This window comes from Triticum aestivum, chromosome 2D, assembly GCF_018294505.1.
Source record: "Triticum aestivum cultivar Chinese Spring chromosome 2D, IWGSC CS RefSeq v2.1, whole genome shotgun sequence".
Lineage (NCBI taxonomy): Eukaryota > Viridiplantae > Streptophyta > Magnoliopsida > Poales > Poaceae > Triticum > Triticum aestivum.
The window spans coordinates 32,065,926-32,085,679 of NC_057799.1; the positions used below are offsets into that span (position 1 = coordinate 32,065,926).

The 19,754-nt window shown below is 44.2% G+C and overlaps 1 protein-coding gene across 1 annotated transcript; it reads right to left on the reverse strand.

Annotated features, from left to right (window-relative positions):
* Positions 1–10,096: 10,096 nt before the first annotated feature.
* LOC123055578 (two-component response regulator ORR42-like) lies at positions 10,097–10,599 on the reverse strand. The gene is made up of 2 exons (XM_044479534.1): positions 10,384–10,599; positions 10,097–10,285 (listed from the first exon to the last, which is right to left on the reverse strand). Exons 1-2 carry the CDS (start codon positions 10,597–10,599, stop codon positions 10,097–10,099), a joined length of 405 nt encoding a protein of 134 aa, XP_044335469.1.
* Positions 10,600–19,754: the final 9,155 nt, after the last annotated feature.

Genomic DNA, 19,754 nt, shown 5'->3' on the forward strand with positions numbered 1-19,754 from the left:
CGCTCGCCGTTCGCCACCGCCGGAGCCGCCCATCGCCGCCCCGAGCCCCGCCGCACCCCGCCGCACTCGCCGGAGTCAGCCGGAGCCCTGCCCCGACGAGGTATACCTCGCCGTCATTTGCCGGTTTTGTTTTAAAAAAAACCGTTCGTTTAAAAAAAAACCTAGATCGGTTTGTTTTCTTCGGTTTTGTATTTTGTGAACGTTCACCGACCCGTTCGTTTTAATGAACGCGTTCGTCGGATTTTCTCTGTTAACGAACGTCCGTTCTTTAACCGTTCCTCCGTTTTTCTTTTTCGTCGGATTTTTCCGCGATTATCTCAGATCTCGATTTCTGATCGAATCTTCGTTTCTGTTTAACTTTTCACTCGTTTATCGGAATCTGGCGATTCAAGCGCCTAGAGTTTCGTCTCGAAATTCTCTTTCCGTTTAACCTACTCAAACAAGTTTTTGCTACTGTAAAATTTGACCTAGATCCAGATTAGTAAACGAAGTTTGTTTCTTTCGCCGTTTGACTTTCATTGTTTCGTTCGAGTTGATTCTTTTTGCAAACCGGAGTTCTTAAGTTGAACTTTCTGGTTGGATTTTTCATTCGTGTTTTACCTGTGCATTAGATGAGTACTTATTGTTTGCTTGTTTGTTTGCGATAGAGTACCCGGAGTGTGCCGCTTGTTACTTCGAATCGCTAGGTTTCGCGGATCATCAGCAAGGCAAGTAACACTTTGATCATACCTTCCATACCCAGTTTTTATTGCATTAGAACTATTCCTCAAACATTGCATGGTTAGGATCTAATTAAATTGTGGGCATTGGGAAGTAGTTGAGGTAGTACCTATTACCTGTTCTTTTATCAAACCCTTGGGAGTTACTTCTACGTTGCTATTATATTGCCAAGCTATGCTCGTAGACGTGGATTGGGTTTGAGTGATATTCATGATAGATGTGAGATTTTTAATAATGGTTTACTTAAGGTGGCAACTAAAACTCACATCTGGGTGGATTGAGGCACCTGGAGAATCCAGTGTTGTCTGTTTGTATAAGGACCGCCACCCAGGCTCAAAGGGATCATAAGATTATTCATGCTAGAAACTTCCGTGTGCAGCCACAAGCTATTATGGGCTCTAGCATAGTTGAGTAGGGTACATGATCTCTTGAAGAGGTGGGCTAGCATATGTAGGGGAAAGTAGGTGTAACTGTCCACCCGGAGTAAAGAGTGATTGTTCCTGAAAGGCTGTGTCTCGGTCATCCGTTTCTCAAACATCATGTAGTGCGAGAATCAAGCGGAGGCGATCGAGTCTTGTGGGGAAAAGTGCACAAACCTCTGCACAGTGTACAAACTAATCATGGTTAGCCGTGTCCCCGGTTATGGACAACTTGAGTATCTAGTACCTGGATTATCATTTGAATCTCATCACCATGTTACGTTTAATTAATTTTGTTGGGTTAATGATGATTCTTAATTGGGATTGAGATGCTGTCAACCATCTCAATGTTTCACAACCACCATGATAGTTAAATAAAATTTATTACTTTGCAGTAGGGAAAAATTGGCTTTCCGCAAAAACTTTAACCGTAGAGCTTTCCACCAGCCATATATGCATGTAGTATAGTCTTATTCTTGTTCATTAATCTCTATGTGTTACATTGCCAGCATATTCCATGTGCTGACCCGTTTTCGGGCTGCAACGTTTCATGTTGCAGACTTTTCAGACGACGAGTAAGGTGCCTTAGGTCGTGGTCTTATACTCAGTGATGCCGCTGGAGTTGATGGACTCACTTATCTTCCAAGTCTTCCGCTGTTATCGTATTTAGATGGCCTTAAGCCATATTTAACATACTTATTCTCTTTGGAGATATTCGATGTAATAAGTGTGTGATTGCTACTCTGTTATAAATCCTCCATTTGTACTGTGCATGTCAGCATTGCTGATCCAGGGATGACACTGGTGCACAGCAGCACAGACCATTTGAGGTCTGGTCGCTACAAAGGTGGTATCAGAGCACACGCTGACTGTAGGACACGACCACTAAGCTTAAGCCCTAGAACACTTCTCTCTTCTCATTTCTGACCCTCTCCACTTTCTACTCTTTTAGGAATGGCGGATGCAAGGAGCAAGTTCATGCAACCCGATGAAGACACGCGTTTTGGTCGACACTTGAAGGAAGTCACCAAGTACTTGAACATAGGAATACCAAGCATCACCGGAACCTACAACGCCACATTACCCGAAGAGGAGAGCTGGAAGATTCAAGTTCACATTCCAGGAAGGACGTTTGTGCCAGTTACTGAACCCATAAGATTGGTTTTCGAAGCACCAACCTGGAGTTTAGGGAAGAGCATGGCAGCCCACATCGCTATGGGACGCATTGGGGAAGTCTACCACTAGGAGCTTAAGGATACAATTTATAAAATTTGTGGACGCCGGGACGCGCAATGGGAGATGATAAGAACCAAGAAGGATGGATCAATCGCAGCTTTCATCCAGGAGCAAAACCAACACATTCGTCGCCAGGAGAACCCGATGTGCAGGGACAAGGAAGAACTGAAGAAGGCATTGACGAAGATCAAGGAGCTGGAGGAAGAACTCAAGGCAACACGCGAGGATTATATGGAGGAAATCGTCGCACTAGTATGGAAGAATGATGACCTGGGGAAGAAGATTGGAGTATTCATGGGAAATCCAGTGCCAAAAGCAGAAGATGACGAATGCACTTGTCCGGATAACTACATCATCATCGACGACACCGACTCGGAACCAAGTGAAGATGACTTTGTTGATGAAGCTGGAGCAGACATCATGGAGTCTTCAACTGATCAGAATTTCTAGTAGACCACCATATCAGTAGTAGTTTTCCTCCATTTAATAGTATAGTTCAAGCACTTTGTAACGCTAGTTAGATCGATTGTTATGCCTTGTTTGAATGGATGGAGTGATATTGATTGTATTTGTCTCATGAGCATATGGGTAGTGTTTTCCCCTCTAGACCTCATTCTATTCTTAACTCTCATCTTTTCTAACCTATCAGATGCCTCCGAGACGCAACCCCGGATTTGTTTTCCCACCAGAGATCACCCAGTTGATTCAGCAACAGAATGCCCTGATGCAAGTGTTAGTGCAGAACCAAGGCAACAACAACAACCCACCGCCACCACCACCTGTTGATCACTTAGCCCGTTTCTTAAGGCTAAACCCGCCGGTGTTTTCCAGTAGCACCGAGCCGATTGTTGCAGATGATTGGCTCCGCAAAGTTGGAAGGGAGTTGACCACTACAGGATGCACAGATGCGGAAAGAGTGCGTTTTGCCGCACATCAGCTTGATGGACCCGCAGCATCATGGTGGGAGAATTATACCGCCACACACCCTATTGACACTGTCACATGGGACCAGTTTCAACAAGCTTTCCGTACAGCACATGTTTCAGCAGGAGCTATGGCTGTGAAGAAGCGTGAGTTTCGCAACGTACGCCAAGGAGGACGCACCGTAGGCCAGTATGTGGAGGATTTCAGTAAGTTAGCACGTTATGCACCAGATGACGTTGCTACAGATGCAGCCAAGCAGGAGAAGTTTTTGGAAGGACTGAATGATGAACTGAGTATGCAATTGATGGTAGCAACCTTCAACAACTACCAGGAGCTGGTAGATAGAGCTCTCATGATTTAAGGGAAGCAACAGCAGATTGAAAACCGCAAGAGGAAGTATGGACCAGGGAAGTATAACTCTGGAGCTCAGCAGAAATCACGGTTTGCCCCGAAACCGGGAGGACAGTTTCAGCATACCCATGGAGGAGGTAGTTCGCACAACCATAATGGCTCCAAGAATGGTAATGTGAATGGAGGAACCAACGGACAGAACCGCACCAACCCATCTACCCCAGTCAAGAGGGATCTAAGTCATGCTACCTGTTTCAAGTGCCAGAAGACTGGACATTATGCAACTGATTGTCCTGAAGCCCAAAATGGAAATGGTAATGGAAGCTCTGGGAAGAAGCCGAACCAGTTCAACAAAGGACACGTAAACCACGTGAGCGTGGAGGAGGTTGAAGCTCAGCCTGATGCAGTAATAGGTAAGTTTTTGGTTAAGTCATTTACTGCAACCGTTCTTTTCGATACTGGTGCATCGCATTCATACATATCAAGGGGATTTGTGAATAAGTTTAAGCTGTCCACCAAAGTTCTCAGAACACCTATGTTAGTAACCTCGCCAGGAGCAGAGTATATGGCAAGCCAAGGATGTTTTCAGATGCCATTGGCCATTGGTAGGCATGTTTTCCCCTCAGACCTAATAGTTTTGGAGTCGCAAGGTTTGGATGTGATTTTGGGAATGGATTGGCTATCGTTGTATGGAGGAAACATCGATTGTGCCAGCAAGTCGATTTTGCTTACCACCCCAGAAGGAAAAAGGATCAAGTATGTATCCCGGCATATGCCGAAGAGGACTCAAGTGAATTCCTTATCAGGAGTTGTACAGGAGGAAGTACCAGTGGTGAAAGATTATCCGGATGTATTTCCAGAAGAGTTGCCAGGCATGCCACCAGATAGAGACATTGAGTTTATGATTGAACTTTTGCCAGGCACAAGGCCAATATCTAAGAGACCGTACAGGATGCCCGCAAAAGATTTGGAGGAAATTAAGAAGCAGATCAAGGAGTTACTGGATAAAGGCTATATTCGCCCAAGTTCGTCACCTTGGGGATCACCAGTACTTCTAGTGGAGAAGAAAGATGTATCGCTGAGGATGGTTGTTGATTACCGTGGATTGAATGAAGTGACCATCAAGAACAAGTACCCGCTGCCGATGATAAATGATTTGTTTGACCGCCTACAAGGAGCTAAAGTATTTTCCAAGATCGACCTACAATCAGGATACCATCAGTTAAAGATTCGAGAGAAGGATATACCTAAGACGGCTTTTACCACCAGATATGGACTGTATGAGTATACCGTTATGTCATTTGGTCTGACTAACGCACCTGCCTATTTTATGAACCTGATGAACAAAGTGTTTATGGAGTTTTTGGATAAGTTCGTCGTGGTGTTCATTGATGATATTTTAGTCTTTTCCAAGAATGAGGAAGAGAATGAGGAGCATTTGCGATTGGTACTTGAGAAGCTCAGAGAACATCAGTTATACGCCAAGTTCAGCAAGTGTGAATTTTGGCTGATGGAAGTTGGATTCCTTGGACATGTTATTTCTGGAGGAGGAATAGCAGTAGACCCTGCCAAGGTTGATACAGTGACAAGTTGGGAATCACCCACGACAGTAGGAGAAATCCGGAGTTTTCTTGGACTTGCAGGATACTACCGGAGGTTCATCGAGAATTTCTCGAAGATTGCTAAGCCCATGACTGAGCTATTGAAGAAGGACACCAAATTCAATTGGACTGAGGATTGTGAAGCTAGTTTCCAGGAGTTGAAGAAATGATTGGTTACATCACCCGTGTTGATTCTACCAGATCAACGCAAGGACTATGAAGTTTATTGCGACGCTTCTCGTCGAGGACTTGGAGCAGTGCTTATGCAGGAAGGAAGAGTGGTGTCATATGCTTCACGACAACTTAAACCCCATGAGAAGAATTATGCTACGCATGATTTCGAGTTAGCAGCCGTGGTGCATGCGTTGAAGACATGGAGACATTTTCTCATCGGAAACCATTGTGAGGTGTACACGGATCACAAGAGTTTGAAATATATTTTCACGCAGAAGGAGTTAAACCTCAGATAGAGGAGATGGTTGGAGCTCATTAAGGATTATGATATGAGATTGCATTATCACCCAGGAAAGGCTAACGTAGTAGCAGACGCGTTGAGCCGCAAGAGTCATGTCAACACCCTCATGACAGGAGAGTTACCTCAGGAGTTAGCCGAGGACCTTCGCGAACTATGTTTGGAAATAGTCCCTAGAGGCTATTTAGCGACACTGGAGATTCAGTCTACCTTGATGGAAAGGATCAGAGAAGCTCAGAAGACAGACAAGGAGATTGAAGAGATAAAGGAGAAGATGAGCAAAGGAAAAGCCAAGGGATTTTGTGAGGACGAGCACGATACCTTATGGTTTGAGGACCGCGTTTATGTGCCAAAAGATCCGGAGATCAGGAAGTTGATTTTGCAAGAAGCCCATGATTCACCGTACTCGATTCACCCAGGAAATACCAAGATGTATTTGGATCTGAAGAATACTTTCTGGTGGACCGGAATGAAGAAGGATATTGCAGAGTATGTAGCAGTTTGTGATGTATGTCAGAGAGTGAAGGCAGAGCATCAGAAGCCAGCAGGATTGCTACAACCATTGCCGATACCCGAATGGAAGTGGGATAAAATAGGGATGGATTTTATCACAGGATTACCAAGGACTCGTTCAGGCTATGACTCAATATGGGTTGTAGTCGACCGTTTGACGAAAGTGGCTCATTTCATTCCAGTGAAGACCACTTACACCAGTGCTAAGTTGGCAAAGATATACATGACCAGGATCGTATGTTTGCATGGAGTTCCGAGGACCATTCTATCAGATAGAGGAACCCAGTTTACCTCGAAGTTTTGGAAGCAGTTACATGAAACATTGGGAACCAGGCTAGAATTTAGTACAGCTTTTCACCCACAGACAGATGGACAGACCGAGAGAGTCAACAAGATTTTGGAGGACATGTTGAGAGCTTGTGCACTAGATTATGGATCTAGTTGGGACGACAATTTGCCCTATGCAGAGTTTTCGTATAACAACAGTTATCAAACCAGTTTGAAGATGGCCCCTTTTGAAGCCTTGTACGGGAGGAGGTGTAGAACACCATTGTTATGGGACGAAGTTGGAGACCGTCAGTTATTTGGACCAGATTTGATTAAGGAGTCTGAACAGAAAGTGAGGTTGATTCGCGATAGGCTCAAAGTAGCCCAGTCCAGGCAGAAGAGTTATGTTGATTCTAAACGAAAGGAGACAGTTCACGAAGTCGGAGGCAGAGTTTATCTTCGAGTATCACCACTTCGAGGAGTGAAGCGCTTTGGAGTTAAGGGAAAGTTAGCACCCCGTTTTATCGGACCATACAGAGTTCTGGAACGTATGGGAGAGGTTGCCTACAAGCTGGGAGAGATTGCTAAGCCCATGACTGAGCTATTGAAGAAGGACGCCAAATTCAATTGGACTGAGGATTGTGAAGCTAGTTTCCAGGAGTTGAAGAAGCGATTGGTTACATCACCCGTGTTGATTCTACCAGATCAACGCAAGGACTATGAAGTTTATTGCGACGCTTCTCGTCGAGGACTTGGAGCAGTGCTTATGCAGGAAGGAAGAGTGGTGTCATATGCTTCACGACAACTTAAACCCCATGAGAAGAATTATGCTACGCATGATTTCGAGTTAGCAGCCGTGGTGCATGCGTTGAAGACATGGAGACATTTTCTCATCGGAAACCATTGTGAGGTGTACACGGATCACAAGAGTTTGAAATATATTTTCACGCAGAAGGAGTTAAACCTCAGATAGAGGAGATGGTTGGAGCTCATTAAGGATTATGATATGAGATTGCATTATCACCCAGGAAAGGCTAACATAGTAGCAGACGCGTTGAGCCGCAAGAGTCATGTCAACACCCTCATGACAGGAGAGTTACCTCAAGAGTTAGCCGAGGACCTTCGCGAACTATCTTTGGAAATAGTCCCTAGTCAACTAGGTTTGATTTTAGGTAACAATTTTGGGCTTCAGCATGCATGTCCATTTTCTGGGATAGTTTTTACTGTCATTGAAAATCATGGATGGGTTAGTGAATGGAGTATAAATAGAAAGAAAAAATTGTGTTTGCGAGATTTGAACTGACTACCTCGCTCTTATGTAGGAGTTAGACTAAGATGGCTTCAAATCGAAAAGTTTTTAACAAGAAAATTGTTCTTCTCATAGAAATGAACAACTTTCCTTTTGGATTTTTTCAATCCCATGTCATGCAGATGCCGGCCACTTACATCCCAAGTCGGATAGTACTCCACATATATAAATTGCAGAATGACAATTCAAAGAAAAAAGAACACAATGCCATTTCAATGATTATATCACAATGACAAAAACATTACAAGGTTCAATTTCCAGTATTACAAGGCTAAAGTTCAAACTGATATTGCAAATGAAATGCAGCTTCTGCAGAACCTTTGTCATACAGCTATAGACACCCGTGCTAATTAGCTGAACATGAACATATAGAAGGTTCAAATTGATATTACAAATAGTTTCTCCATTCCAATATTTCTGCAGGGGGATCAGCCACTAACAAGACATGTATGGGCATGACTGACTATAGGAAACAGGAAATTTGCCATCAGTCACTGACGGCAAATAATAGCTGACAGAAAAATAGAGGAAAACTTGATGACAAAGAAACACTATGGGCAAACAGGTACAAAGGCTGACAGCAACGGGACACTGTCGGCAAAGGCATGTCCTTTGTCCTCATCTTCGGGCCCACTAATGGCAAAGAGTGTAACTAGACGGAAGTGCAACGACGTGGCATTTTGCCGTCAACCGCAACACTCACCGGCATATAAGAAGGGCATAACATGTGGAAATCATTGTACTAAATTAGAAGAGCATACCATGCGCGTACTTGATCACCACGTAAAACCCCGTTGTCTCGGCGGGTGCCTCGGCCTTGGCACCTCGCAGCACCTGCATGTGGTCTGGCCAAAATGGTAGGGACGATTTTCCAATCCATGCTACCAGTCCAAGTTGTAATTCATGCAAAAAATACTACACATATCTTATATGCTTGTCAAATTTCAAGATGACCAATACATATTCAAGTTGTCATACAGCCCTTGTGTATGCACTGAAATACAATATTGCAATCCCCATCACAACTATTCGGGGATGAATGGGAAGCATAAACAAGGAACAAAATTTTGCATAAGTACTGTCTGTGAATAATCGGAACTCTTCATCCAGTGACCCACTACTTGATGGTAAAATTGTAATCCATATTTACTGATTTATGCACGTACTTCCGCTGGTTATCATGTCTATACAAGCTTTGTGTTCTCCTTTGTAATATCTGATTATGCTATATATGCACAGGAAAATCAAGGATTACTATTCTTTGTACATATGTAGTGTATTTTTCTTTCCCGTAGTAATAGTTCAAGTAGAGGCCAGATGCAGTGACATAGATGGTCGAAGGCTATTTGAGGCAGCCCCAAGCCCTATCTCGCTCTTGGAGCTCCTCCCTTGTTCAAGAAGGAGCTCCTCAACAAGATAATAGATCCTTAAACTAAATTTAGTTCTCCATTTCCGAAGCAAGCTTCGCTCCCATTCTGATCAATTCGTTTATGCAGCTCGCCCGTGCCCTCTTTTTTCTGCATGGACCCGATTGGATGTATGGTGTGTCGATGCCAATCACTGGAAGTAGGATACAATGCTCCTCTATACATCCTTAAAAAACCTCATAGTAGATTGTAAGATTTGAGGTGTATAACTCATCGATACCAGGGAGGCTGAGTGGCGGGGCTAGAGCCAAATGCCAACGTTTGTGCTTGTTGATGTTACAAGAGGAGAAAGGTCGGGAAATAAATGTGCTAATGCCATAAATGCTAAGATTTCGAATAAGGGGTCTTCGAACCTTGCTGCAATCCATAGCTGCACTAGTAGTGAAACCTTTCTCAAGCAGATGGATGGGTGCATGGAAAGTTAATTTAACTTACATGGACATGGCAGAGTTATGGGGGTGTATACCAATAGTTATATATAGGATCAGTGATGGATTAATAATAGTGGACATTAATTGGATACACCACACTGGCCATTAACTAGTAATCCAGACCATATAACAGTTACAAAATATTGATAGCCGATAATTTTCCTCTCAAAAGGGTACACGACTCACAACATGAATCTTGAGTTAGTGAGAAGCCTTGGCGAAAAACAGAAAGACTTGTAGATAATATTGATCCAATATATCATAAGTACCTTATTATTAGGGACAATGATGTCTTTCCATTAACATGAACTTCTCAAATCAAATGATACAATTGAACAAGCAACACAATAATGTAGATTGAAGCAACCATAGATCCAAAAGTTATACATTATTATTTCCTCCATCACTTAAGCAAGATGAATTTTGCTAGCCCATGTCATTCGTCTTCTTGTTGATGACATCCTGAATGATAGGACCGAGGGCCTCCATCCTTATTGGTTTGGGCACAAATAAATCAGCACCAGCACTGATGAACGCCTCCATGGCATGATTATCAGCAGAAACCCCAACAATCTTCACATCAGTTTCCCCCATAGCACGGATCTTCACAATTGCCTGTCGAGCAATATAAAAATTATATTGATTTTTTGTAAATAAATGGATTATATTTATATAAGTACATGCCAAATACTTGATGATATAGAATTAATTACCTCTGGACCAGTCATGACGGGCATATCCTTATCGAACAAAACAATGTAAAACCTTTTCCCCTCAAGGAACAAATCAACAGCTTCCTTCCCATTCATGGCTAGAGTAACCTCACAGTGAAGTCTGAGCAGAAACGTTGAGAGGACCAACCTACAAACTCCAATGTCCTCTACAAGTAGTGCCTTGATAGAGGTGGATCCTTTGGCCTTGAGCTCCATGATCACCTAAACAAATTACGAACACATGAATATATTTTATTCTTGATCCACGCATGCCAAATTAATACTTCAAGCACATTGTGTTTCTTGAAAAGAATCAACTAACAAAATCTTAATATATTACTAAACTCATAGTTTAACTAATCAAGGACATCGCATAACACAATGAAACAAAATTGTGTATTTCAAATGAAAACAATGATAGAGAACGATCGATTGTGCTATGCATGTAAAGTTTCCCATGATCATTCCTTTTTATATGATATGTGATGCGGCTTGAAGCTACGTCGGTATTTCCCCAAAGAGGAAGGGATGATGCAGCACAGTGACGGTAGGTATTTCCCTCAGTGAAGAAAAAAAGGTTATCGAACCAGTAGGAGAACCAAGCAACACAACGTAAACAGCCCCTGCACACAGAGAACAAATCCTCGCAACCCGGACGTGAGGAAATTGTAGTAGATTGATAGATCGAACGCCAAATAAAATAAATAAAAATAAATTGCAGCAAGGTATTTTTGGTTTAATAGATCTGAAAATAAATGCAAAAGAAAAGTAGATCGCAAAGGTAGATATATGAGAAAGAGACCTGGGGGGCGTAGGTTTCACTAGTGGCTTCTCTCGAGAAAAATAGAAAACGGTGGGTGAACAAATTATTGTTGGGCAATTGATAGAACTTCAAATAATCATGACGATATCTAGGCAATGATCATTATATAGGCATCACGTCCAAGATTAGTAGACCGACTCCTTCCTACATCTACTACTATTACTCCACACATCGACCGCTATCCAGCATGCATACAGTGTTGGAAATATGCCCTAGAGGCAATAATAAATTGGTTATTATTATATTTCCTTGTTCGTGATAATAGTTTATTATCCATGCTAGAATTGTATTGATAGGAAACTCAGATACATGTGTGGATACATAGACAACACCATGTCCCTAGTAAGCCTCTAGTTGACTAGCTCGTTGATCAATAGATGGTTACGGTTTCCTGACCATGGACATTGGATGTTGTTGATAACGGGATCACATCATTGGGAGAATGATGTGATGGACAAGACCCAATCCTAAGCCTAGCACAAGATCGTGTAGTTCGTTTGCTCAGAGCTTTTCTAATGTCAAGTATCATTTCCTTAGACCATGAGATTGTGCAACTCCCGGATACCGTAGGAATGCTTTGGGTGTGCCAAACGTCACAACGTAACTGGGTGGCTATAAAGGTGCACTACGGGTATCTCCGAAAGTGTCTGTTGGGTTGGCACGAATCGAGACTGGGATTTGCCACTCCGTGTAAACGGAGAGGTATCTCTGGGCCCACTCGGTAGGACATCATCATAATGTGCACAATGAGACCAAGGAGTTGATCACGGGATGATGTGAGTTACGGAACGAGTAAAGAGACTTGCCAGTAATGAGATTGAGCAAGGTATAGGGATACCGACGATCGAATCTCGGGCAAGTAACATACCGGTAGACAAAGGGAATTGTATACGGGATTGATTGAATCCCCGACATCGTGGTTCATCCGATGAGATCATCGTGGAACATGTGGGAGCCAACATGGGTATCCAGATCCCGCTGTTGGTTATTGACCGGAGAACGTCTCGGTCATGTCTGCATGGTTCCCGAACCCGTAGGGTCTACACACTTAAGGTTCGATGACGCTAGGGTTATAGGGAAAAGATATACGTGGTTACCGAATGTTGTTCGGAGTCCCGGATGAGATCCCGGACGTCACGAGGAGTTCCGGAATGGTCTGGAGGTAAAGATTTATATATGGGAAGTCCTGTTTTGGTCACCGGAAAAGTTTCGGGTGATATCGGTAATGTACCGGGACCACCGGGAGGGTCCCGGGGGTCCACCAAGTGGGGCCACCAGCCCCAGAAGGCTGCGTGGGCCAAGTGTGGGAGGGGACCAGCCCCAGGTGGGCTGGTGCGCCCCCCCACCAAGGCCCAAGGCGCATGGGAGAGTGGGAGGGGGCAAACCCTAGGTCCAGATGCGCCCTAAGGCCCATCTAGTGGGGCGCCCCCCCTCTCCACCCCTTGGCCGCCCCCCTTGATGGGATCTAGGGCTGGCCGCCAGCCTTTGGGAGTGGAAACCCTAGAGGGGGCGCAGCCCCCTCCCCCGCTATATATAGTTGAGGTTTGGGCTGCCCAAGACACATGAGAACGTCTCTCTTTCGGCGCAGCCCTACCCCTCTCCCTCCTCCTCCTCTCCCGCGGTGCTTGGCGAAGCCCTGCGGGATTGCCACGCTCCTCCATCACCACCACGCCGTGTGCTGCTGCTGGATGGAGTCTTCCGCAACCTCTCCCTCTCACCTTGCTGGATCAAGGCGTGGGAGACGTCACCGGGCTGCACGTGTGTTGAACGCGGAGGCGCCGTGGTTCGGCGCTTAGATCGGAATCAACCGCGATCTGAATCACTACGAGTACGACTCCCTCATCCGCGTTCTTGCAACGCTTCCGCATCGCGATCTACGAGGGTATGTGGATGCACTCCCCTTCCCCTCATTGCTAGATTACTCCATAGATTGATCTTGGTGATGCGTAGAATATTTTGAATTTCTGCTACGTTCCCCAACAGTGGCATCATGAGCTAGGTCTATGCGTAGTTTCTATGCACGAGTAGAACACAAAGTAGTTGTGGGCATCGATGTTGCCAATTCTTCTTGCCGCTACTAGTCTTATCTTGTTTCGGCCCGGACCGGACCGACCTTACACGTACGCTTACGTGAGACAGGTTCCACCGACTGACATGCACTAGTTGCATAAGGTGGCTAGCGGGTGTCTGTCTCTCCCACTTTAGTCGGGACGGATTCGATGAAAAGGGTCCTTATGAAGGGTAAATAGAAATTGGCATATCACGTTGTGGTTTTACGTAGGTAAGAAACGTTCTTGCTACAAACCTATACAAGCCACGTAAAAACTTGCAACAACAATTAGAGGACGTCTAACTTGTTTTTGCGGCATATGCTATGTGATGTGATATGGCCAAAAGGATGTGATGAATGATATATGTGATGTATGAGATTGATCATGTTCTTGTAATAGGAATCACGACTTGCATGTCGATGAGTATGACAACCGGCAGGAGCCATAGGAGTTGTCTTAATTTATTGTATGACCTGCGTGTCAATGAAAACGCCATGTAATTACTTTACTTTATTGCTAACCGTTAGCCATAGTAGTAGAAGTAATAGTTGGCGAGACAACTTCATCAAGACACGATGATGGAGATCATGATGATGGAGATCATGGTGTCATGCCGGTGACGAAGGTGATCATGCCGCGCCTCGAAGATGGAGATCAAAAGGCGCAAGATGATATTGGCCATATCACGTCACTTTATGATTTGCATGTGATGTTTATCATGTTTACATCTTATTTGCTTAGAACGACGGTAGCATAAATAAGATGATCCCTCACTAAAATTTCAAGAGACGTGTTCCCCCTAACTGTGCACCGTTGCGAAGGTTCGTTGTTTCGAAGCACCACGTGATGATCGGGTGTGATAGATTCTAACGTTCGAATACAACGGGTGTTGACGAGCCTAGCATGTACAGACATGGCCTCGGAACACATGCAAAACACTTAGGTTGACCTGACGAGCCTAGCATGTACAAACATGGCCTCGGAACACAAGAGACCGAAAGGTCGAACATGAGTCGTATAGCAGATACGATCAACATGGAGATGTTCACCGATGATGACTAGTCCGTCTCACGTGATGATCGGACACGGCCTAGTTTGACTCGGATCATGTATCACTTAGATGACTAGAGGGATGTCTATCTGAGTGGGAGTTCATTAATCAGATGAACTTAATTATCATGAACATAGTCATAAAGTCTTTGCAAATTATGTCATAGCTTGCGCTTTAGTTCTACTGTTTAAGATATGTTCCTCGAGAAAATTTAGTTGAAAGTTGGTAGTAGCAATTATACGGACTGGGTCCGTAAACTGAGGATTGTCCTCATTGCTGCACAGAAGGCTTTTAGTTGAAAGTTGGTAGTAGCAATTAAGCGGACTGGGTCCGTAAACTGAGGATTGTCCTCATTGCTGCACAGAAGGCTTATGTCCTTAATGCACCGCTCGGTGTGATGAACCTCAGCGTCGTCTGTAGATGTTGCGAAACATCTGACATACACGTTTTGATGACTACGTGATAGTTCTAATGGTTTAGAATTGTGGCACCAAAGACGTTTGTGAAACGTCACAGAACATATGAGATGTTCCGAAGACTGAAATTGGGATTTCAGACTAGTGCCCACGTCAAGAGGTATGAGACCTCTGACAAGTTTCTTAAGCCTGCAAACTAAGGGAGAAAAGCTCAATCGTTGAGCATGTGCTCAGATTGTCTGAGTACCACAATCGCTTGAATCGAGTGGGAGTTAATCTCCCAGATGAGAGAGTGATAGTTCTCCATAGTCACTGCCACCAAGCTAGTAGAGCTTCGTGATGAACTATAACATATCAGGGATAGTTATGATGATCCTTGAGCTATTCGCGATGTTTGACACCACGAGAGTAGAAATCAAGAAGGAGCATCAATTGTTGATGGTTAGTAAAACCACTAGTTTAAGTAGGGCAAGGGCAAAAGGGATACTTCATGAAACAGCAAGTCGTTTGCTGCTCCAGTGAAGAATCCCAAGGTTGAACCCAAACCCGAGGCTAAGTGCTTCTGTAATGAGGGGAACTGTCACTGAAGCAGTACTACCCTAAATACTTGGTAGATGAGAAGGCGGGCAAGGTCGACAGAAGTATATTGGATATACGTTATATGAATGTGTACTTTACTAGTACTCCTAGCAGCACCAGGGTATTAGATACCGGTTCGATTGCTAAGTGTTAGTAACTCGAAATAAAAGCTTCGGAATAAACGGAGACTAGCTAAAGGTGAGATGACGATATGTGTTGGAAGTGTTTCCAAGGTTGATGTGATCAACCATCGCATGCTCCCTCTACCATCGAGATTTGGTGTTTGCGTTAAGCATGATTGGATTATGTTTATCGCAATACGGTTATTCATTTAAGGAGAATAATGGTTACTCTATTTATTTGAATAATACCTTCAATGGTCTTGCACCTAAAATGAATCGCGATCGTAGTGATACACATGTTCATGCCAAAAGATATAAGATAGTAATGATAGTACCACATACTTGTGGCACTGCCACTTGAGTCATATTGGTATAGAATGCATGAAGAAGCTCCATGTAGATGGATCTTTGGACTCACTCATTTTTGAAAGGATTGAGACATGCGAACCATGTCTATTGGTATACATGCGTGAAGAAACTCCATGCAGATGGATCGTTTGGACTCACTTGATTTTGAATCACTTGAGACATGCAAATCATACCACATGGGCAAGATGACTGAAAGGCCTCGTTTTCAGTAAGATGGAACAAGAGAGCAACTTATTGGAAGTAATACATTTTGATGTATGCAGTCCAATGAGTGCTGAGGCATGCAGTGGATATCGTTATGTTCTTACTTCACAGATGATTTGAGTAGATGCTGAGTGTATTTACTTGATGAAACACAAGTCTGAATTATTGAAAGGTTCAAGTAATCTCAGAGTGAAGTTGAAGATCGTTGTGACAAGAGGATAAAATGTCTGTGATATGATCATAGAGATGAGTATCTGAGTTACGAGTTTGGCACACAATTAAGACATTGTGGAAAGTGTTTCACAATTAATACCGCCTGGAACACCATAGTGTGATGGTGTGTCCGAACATCATAACTGCACCCCATTGGATATGGTGCATAGCATGATGTCTCTTATCGAATTACCACTATCGTTTATGGGTTAGGCATTAGAGATAACCGCATTCACTTTAAAAGGGGCACCACGCAATTCCGTTGAGACGACACCGTTTAGAGAAACCTAAGTTGTCGTTTCTTAAAAGTTTGGGGCTGCGATGCTTATGTGGAAAAGTTTCAGGCTGATAAGCTCGAACCCAAAGCGGATAAATGCATCTTCATAGAAAACCCAAAACAGTTGGGTATACCTCCTATTTCAGATCTGGAAGCAAAAGTAATTGCTTCTAGAAACGAGTCCTTTCTCGAGGAAAAGTTTCTCTCGAAAGAATTGAGTGGGAGGATGGTGGAGACTTGATAGGGTTATTAAACCGTCACTTCAACTAGTGTGTAGCAGGGCACAGGAAGTTGTTCCTGTGGCACCTACACCAATTGAAGTGGAAGCTTATGATAGTGATCATGAAACTTCAGATCAAGTCACTACCAAACCTCGTAGGACGACGAGGATGCATACTACTTCAGAGTAATGCGTAATCCTGTCTTGGGAGTCATGTTGTTGGACAACGATGAACCTATGAGCTGTGGAGAAGCGATGGTGGGCCCATATTCTGACAAATGGTTAGAAGCCATGAAATCCGAGATAAATGGATCTTTAAGAAGAAGACGGACGTGGACGGTAATGTTATCGTCTATGAAGCTCGACTTGTGGCAAAGAGTATTTCCACAAGTTCAAGGAGTTGACTACGATGAGATTTTCTCATCCGTAGCGATGCTTAAGTCCGTCGGAATCATGTTAGCATTAGCTGCATTTGTGAAATCTGGCAGATGGATGTCAAAACAAGTTTCCTTACCTGTTTTCGTAAGGAAAGGTTGTATGTGATACAATCAGAAAGGTTTTGTCGATCCTAAGGATGCTAAAAGGTATGCTAGCTCCAGCGATCCTTCTAAGGACTGGAGTAAGCATCTCGGAGTTGGAATGTACGCTTTGATGAGATGATCAAAGATTTTGGGTTTATACAAAGTTTATGAGAAACTTGTATTTCCAATAAAGTGAGTGGGAGCGCTACAACATTTCTGATAAGTATATGTGAATGACATATTGTTGATCCGAAATGATGTAAAATTTCTGGAAAGCATAAAGGGTTGTTTGAAAGGAGTTTTTCAAAGCAAGACCTGGATAAAGCTGCTTACATATTGGGCATCAAGATCTATAGAGATAGATCAAGACGCCTGATGATACTTTCAAAGAACGCACACCTTGACATGATTTTGAAAGAGTTCAAAATAGATCAGCAAATAAGGAGTTCTTGGCTGCGTTACAAGGTGTGAGTATTGAGTAAGACTCAAGACCTGACCACGGCAGAAGAGAGAGAAAGGACGAAGGTCAGCCCCTATGCTTTAGACGTAGGCTCTATAGTATGCTATGCTGTGTACCGCACATGAAGTGTGCCTTGCCATGAGTTGGTCAAGGGGTACAATAGTGATCCGGGAATGGATCACATGACAGCGGTCGAACTTATCCTTATGGAAGTGAAAAGGAGTTCGTCGTAAAGAGTTACGTTGATGCGAACTTTGACACTAATCCGGATGACTCTGAGTAGTAAACCGGATTCGTATAGTAGAGCAGTTATTTGAAATGGCTCCAAATAGCGCGTGGTAGCATCCACAAGATGACATAGATATTCGTAAAGCACACACGGATCTGAAAGGTTCAGACCCATTGACTAATAACCTCTCTCACAAGCATTACATGATCAAACCAGAACTCATTGAGTGTTAATCACATAGTGATGTGAATTAGATTGTTAACTCTAGTAAAGTCTTTTGATGTTGGTCACATGGTGATGTGACCTATGAGTGTTAATCACATAGTGATGTGAACTAGATTATTGACTCTAGTGCAAGTGGGAGACTGTTGGAAATATGCCCTAAAGACAATAATAAATTGGTTATTATTAAATTTCCTTGTTCGTGATAATCGTTTATTATCCATGCTAGAATTGTATTGATAGGAAACTCAGATACATGTGTGGATACATAGACAACACCATGTCCCTAGTAAGCCTCTAGTTGACTAGCTCGTTGATCAATAGATGGTTACGGTTTCCTGACGATGGACATTGGATGTCGTTGATAACGGGATCACATCATTGGGAGAATGATGTGATGGACAAGACCCAATCCTAAGCCTAGCACAAGATCGTGTAGTTCGTTTGCTCAGAGCTTTTCTAATGTCAAGTATCATTTCCTTAGACCATGAGATTGTGCAACTCCCGGATACCGTAGGAATGCTTTGGGTGTGCCAAACGTCACAACGTAACTAGGTGGCTATAAAGGTGCACTACGGGTATCTCCGAAAGTGTCTATGGGTTGGCACGAATCGAGACTGGGATTTGTCACTCCGTGTAAACGGAGAGGTATCTCTGGGCCCACTCGGTAGGACATCATCATAATGTGCACAATGTGACCAAGGAGTTGATCACGGGATGATGTGAGTTATGGAACGAGTAAAGAGACTTGCCGGTAATGAGATTGAGCAAGGTATAGGGATACCGACGATCGAATCTCGGGCAAGTAACATACCGGTAGACAAAGGGAATTGTATACGGGATTGATTGAATCCCCGACATCGTGGTTCATCCGATGAGATCATCGTGGAACATGTGGGAGCCAACATGGGTATCCAGATCCCGCTGTTGGTTATTGACCGGAGAACGTCTCGGTCATGTCTGCATGGTTCCCGAACCCGTAGGGTCTACACACTTAAGGTTCGATGACGCTAGGGTTATAGGGAAAAGATATACGTGGTTACTGAATGTTGTTCGGTGTCCCGGATGAGATCCCGGACGTCACGAGGAGTTCCGGAATGGTCCGGAGGTAAAGATTTATATATGGGAAGTCTTGTTTTGGTCACCGGAAAAGTTTCGGGTGATATCGGTAATGTACCGGGACCACCGGGAGGGTCCCGGGGGTCCACCAAGTGGGGCCACCAGCCCCAGAAGGCTGCGTGGGCCAAGTGTGGGAGGGGACCAGCCCCAGGTGGGCTGGTGCGCCCCCCCATCAAGGCCCACGGCGCATGGGAGAGTGGGAGGGGGCAAACCCTAGGTCCAGATGGGCCCTAAGGCCCATCTAGTGGGGCGCCCCCCCTCTCCTCCCCTTGGCAGCCCCCCTTGATGGGATCTAGGGCTGGCCGCCAGCCTTTGGGGGTGGAAACCCTAGAGGGGGCGCAGCCCCCTCCCCCCCTATATATAGTTGAGGTTTGGGCTGCCCAAGACACATGAGAACGTCTCTCTTTCGGCGCAGCCCTACCCCTCTCCCTCCTCCTCCTCTCCCGCGGTGCTTGGCGAAGCCCTGCGGGATTGCCACGCTCCTCCATCACCACC

Excerpts from the sequence above, each read along its gene's own strand:
- LOC123055578 (XM_044479534.1), bottom strand. The coding sequence starts at position 10,599 with ATGGAGCTCAAGGCCAAAGGATCCACCTCTATCAAGGCACTACTTGTA. Across the intron at positions 10,286-10,383 it reads CCGTCATGACTGGTCCAGAG|GCAATTGTGAAGATCCGTGC; the intron begins GTAATTAATTCT and ends ATTGCTCGACAG.